General features: G+C 46.4%; 1 protein-coding gene across 1 annotated transcript in view; it reads left to right on the top strand.

Annotated features, from left to right (window-relative positions):
• Positions 1-3,610, top strand: part of CD247 (CD247 molecule) — a 52,929-nt gene extending 49,319 nt beyond the window's left edge. The window contains exons 6-8 of the mRNA XM_009890114.1: positions 23-79; positions 2,060-2,101; positions 3,545-3,610. Coding sequence (XP_009888416.1) covers positions 23-79; positions 2,060-2,101; positions 3,545-3,610 — 165 coding nt within the window. The remainder of the gene's footprint in view (positions 1-22; positions 80-2,059; positions 2,102-3,544) is intronic.
• The last annotated feature ends 1,316 nt before the right edge of the window (positions 3,611-4,926 follow it).

The following is a 4,926-nucleotide window of genomic DNA, read 5'->3' as shown; positions in this document are numbered from 1 at the left end:
CTTTCCCCATCTCTTCTTGCAGTCACTGCAGAAGGACAAGATGGGCGAGGCATACAGTGAAATCGGAATGAAGGGAGAGGTGAGTCCTACTTTCCTGCCTGGGACGAAAAGTTCTTCATTGCCGCTGCCTTACAGAGCAGTAGCCCCAGCTGCGCGTAGCTGCCTTGCACAAGGAAGTCCCCATGTTGCACAGCACCTACAGGCACAGCTGAGAGCAGTTACCTTTTTCCTGTAGTGACTGGTGCGTTTGGTGCAGCTACTGTTTGGTGCAGCTGCTACCTACTAAGAAGGACACGTAACTATAGCATTACAATAGCCATAAAACAAGGGTAGAGACCAGACAGTAAGCTTTGTCCCATCAGTATTAGAAACACAGCCCGCATACCAGCAGTGTCCCTGGATGGATTGAATAATGCCAAGGGGGAATATTTCAACTTTTGGACGAAAAAATTCTGATGGCTGCCCCAGCTAAGGAGGCAGAGGGTATGAGATGGGTGAGGAATAGTTGAAGGAAATGTCTAATTTCACACGCTGCAACATCTGCAGCCCAGCAACTCACATTAGTTGAGCATGTTCCTTCAGAGCAGTTCAGAGCTGGAGGTTCACAGTTTCCCGTCTAAGGGCTGTCGAGGCTGGTCTGCCTTATAGGCTCAAGTAAGTATTTGCAAGCTCCTCCTTGAGCCTGTCTTCAGAAAAGTAATGGGGGAAACATTCTCCTTCCCCCATCTCCACTCTCAAATTTTTAAGAAGGAACAGATCGGTTATGAGTAAACCTAGCAGCAAACGGACAGTTTTAGCTCTGTGCACAAACTGCTGGGGGAGGGAAGCTTGTGTTGAAAAGGAAAACATCTGGGGACACCGTTTATGGAAAAACAAAAAATTGCTGTGACCTACACAGGTTCTATTGATGTCAAAGTGTCTTTAATATAACCTTCCATTTCCTTCTGAAAAGTGGAAAAAAAAGGCATTTCAAAACAAAGTTTCGTGCTGAGAAATGCTGAAGCAACACCAACATTTAATCCCGTCCCCTTTTTTATTATTCTAATGCCCATCTTCCACATTCAAGCTCAGTTTACGAGCTACAAGTATATGAAATCTCACCATGTTTTTATAACTGTTTCTATTACTGGGGATGGACACACCCCAAAACCCTTGCCTCATTCTAGATATACGATCGTTTAACAGACTGCTGCAATTTTAATTGCGGCAGGCACTACCTTTTGGCACGTGTTCGGGAAATGTTTGTGATGCAGTCAGTGCTGTGCTGCCGCGGAGCAGTTCTCACCAGCCATGGGCTTGACGTGACAGCCTCCAGCCCAGCCAGGGGGCCGTGAGCTCTGCTGTCCCTGCTTCTCACCTGGAAATCGCGCTGTCAGGCACAACTTGGTTGCTCTGCCTGGCAGCTCCACGTACCCCTGGGAATGCAGCAGCAAGCGGGTTCAAGCAGAAGGATTTTCTTTGTACCTGGCTGGCCTGAGTGACCTTGTTTGTATGCTCTTGTACCATGACGGTCCCAGTACCTATTTTACTGAATCCTGCGTGACTTTGTCCTCAGACAGCCTTATCTGCAGTTCCTTTCCACATCGAGACAGCTTACCAAATGTGCGCCGGAGAATTTAGTTATCCATGTCTGTCCAATAGAGGGCAGAGTCCCTCGGACACCAGCTGACATGCAGCAGCTTCAAAAATACAGCCCCATTTCTTCCAGGGGTGCCTTCACCGCATAAAACAATCGGTGTCTATAGGAGCATCGCCCAATCTCTATACATACAGTAAATCAAAGAACTAGCAGCATTATAACAGCATGACAGGAAAATACATCAGCAAACCAAAATAATTTCCTTTTTATTTTCAGTCCGCACCATTTTCTCCTTCCACAGCCCTTGCAGGGTGTCTGGGCTGGTCCAGACTTAGCAGGTGCTTTCCCTCCTGCGCAGAGGGTGTCCAGGCCAAGCGCTGCTGCTGACCCTCAGTACAGGTTGAGGGGAAAGTCAGGGATTTCTTTCTTTTTGCGTAACGGGGAAGGCACCCATTAATCCACACTTTTTCTTTCTCAAAGCAGCAGAGGCGGCGAGGCAAAGGGAACGAAGGTCTCTACCAGGTAGGCAACACATCCAGCACCTGCTCCCCTCATCTATCTTCATGGCTTAATTGTAGCCTCTAGTTACATATCTCACCACCCTGTTGGCGATGCATGCTGAAGCAGAGCTTTCAAAGCATCTTTCTTGAGGATAGTTACTCAGGTTCAGGGCAAAGACTGCACTGCTGGTACTTTGATAAAGTGACTCCATGTTCTAAATACAACTGGCAGGAACACTTGTTTAGCTGCTCTGGTAGGAACCATTTCCACGGTCCTACATCTTGGAGAACCACCTTTTGACTGCAGCAGATGACACGTACAGTTCTGTCTCTGAATTGTTTATTGCTTAAATGGAAACCTTCAGATTGCCAAACAGGTGTTGTAACTCAAAGCATCAGAGGTTCAGCCCGTCTCACTGTAGCGTACAGAGCACAAACTGGGCAGCACCTCCAGGCCCTTGGTGCACTGGGAGGTTTCAGTGTTGCCAGGAGTCCATCAATAAGGCCTTATTTGGGCCGCCATGTATAATTGTTCCAAAATGCATTTTACTTTCTGTATAAGCCTGGATATTGTCATCGACATCTCAAAATGACAAAAATAAAATACGTATTAAAAAGTTCTGATGCATCACATGCCAGGGAGTTTTCCTGTAAGGTGGCTTATTTGTAGCTAATGGTCCCTTTCTTCAAAACCTGCTCTACTGATAGTCACAGGCAGACGATAAGAAGCACCGTCTTACCAGTGTACCCGGTATGCCATTAAATATTCACAGCAGAGGGAAGGGTAGCTAGAAGTTTTACAAGCAGGCACAACGGGTATTACTAAATCCTCACTCCTGGAAACCCCAGTTACCTCTGCTCTGGCAGCCTCCTGGGCTGACCTGCAACTTTGCTGCATCTTCTGCTGCTCTGGTCTTGGAGTGGTCGGCTCCACGGCGGCAGCAGGGAGCTGTAACTCCCAGAGCAGGCTGGCAGGTGGACGGCTGCGTCGCAGGAAGGGGTGTGAGGGGCTGCTTCCTGGGGTTCATAGCTGTCTGAAGCCCCGCTGCCAACTTACCTGGAGTTGCATCTGACTTCCCCTCCAAATTACAGAGGAGAAGTCCAGAGAATAAAGTTCATGAGTTGATGTCTGTTCATTTAGTTAGCAAAGCTCACTCTAGCATCAGTTCGCTCTCAATGATGTGCAAATAAAATGTACTCCAAAGATCTGCATAACCAGTTAGGATGAGTTGCTGTAGTCGTATGTTCACAACTATCATTCAGGATGCATCTTGCCTTCAGGTAAGTGACAGCTATTGACACCGTACAAACACTAAGGAAACACTCATGAGTGAAAACCTCTGTAAGAAAAAAAAAAGTAATATTAAAACTATGGTACTGAGCCCCTGCCATCCCATTCCTGACCAGTCAGCTAGGGAGAACTGAGCACTCACACTGGGACCTCACCTGTTTTTCTCCTTTCCAGGGACTCAGTACAGCGACCAAGGACACTTATGATGCTCTCCAAATGCAGCCTCTGCCCCCCCGCTAAGTGGGAGTCACGGAGGCGGTGGGCAAGAGTGAGAGATGCCCACCTGCTCTGGGGAGGAGAGGAGGGAGAGCCTTTTTCATGCAAAATAAGCACCGGGTATTTTCTCAGTGCATCTGCCTGCTTTGGATGGTGCACAAGAGAGAATATGTCTGGACTTGGTCAGTCCCTTCTCCCTTCCCTCTAGAATCATGGTACTGCAAGCTTTAGCTATTCCAATGTACATATCTGTAAAGTTGTTTCCAATAATAGTGGTTATTATGCTAATTTTTGTACGATTTGTGTTGTAGGACCAGACCACACTTAGGAAAACAGCTGTTTCCGTAGCTCCTACTTGCCTTCCAGGGGTATCGAGACATGTAATTATGGTTTCATTGCATTTTAAGAACTTGTAAAGTTAGGGCTGTTGTTATCTCCTGTAGTATTTATCTTTAGGCTATTTAGATACAGGCCAGTTAAACTTTTTGCTTTAAATTTATGTTTTAAAAACTGCTTCAGTGGGGGATGACTTTTTTCTTTAGTTGTAAAAAGTGATGTGATGTTACTGTAGTGAAGGACAGAGGTGAAATATGGCAGCTTTCCAGTACGAAGAAAACGAGCATTAAGCTCCAAGAAAAGATCAAGCAATGGCATTGCCACTCATCCAGTACCTGGAGCTAAACAACAGCCAGGTAACCTGCCTAAGAGACTTCTCCGAAGGTGGAAGACACCCCTGTTACAATGAAAACAAGGAGACTGAACTCTGATAAAGAGACTAATACTGGAAAAGCCAGGAAAACACACCCTGGAAAATCCCATTTGGCTGAAGGGTTCAACTGAAACTTCTGCCCTTTCACATCAACATCTACAACTATCGCCGCAGGACAGATTCCCCCTGTAAGAGTTGGTATGATAATGCTCATGTCAGAAATAGACCAAAACTATCACTTCTGGGCAACAGAAACTGTAAAAAATCCAATGTAAATGCAGTTTCCCAATCAGCCTATCACCAGGCTGCCTTTAAGACACGATGCAGGTATCATTCCAAAGAGATACTAATTCAGTAATGTAATGCATTTTTGATGAACTAATAAAGTTAGTGTCAAAGACCAGTGTGTGCGTGTGTGTGGGAATGGCACAAGCTTATTAGCTGATGCAGTCAGGCCGGCTGGACCGATTTACAGCCAGCCTAGGCGAGCTGAGGAGGACAGTATTCTGACAGGAGCTTCTAAACACAACCTGGGAGGTAGGATGGGATGTTGGAAAAATGCTGTAAACCCAAGTATAAGTTGCCCCTCTACTCCACTCTTGTGAGACCCCACCTGGAGTACTGCATCCAG

Source organism: Charadrius vociferus, unplaced genomic scaffold, assembly GCF_000708025.1.
Source record: "Charadrius vociferus isolate BGI_N301 unplaced genomic scaffold, ASM70802v2 scaffold287, whole genome shotgun sequence".
NCBI lineage: Eukaryota > Metazoa > Chordata > Aves > Charadriiformes > Charadriidae > Charadrius > Charadrius vociferus.
This window is presented reverse-complemented; position numbering and strand designations above follow the sequence as displayed.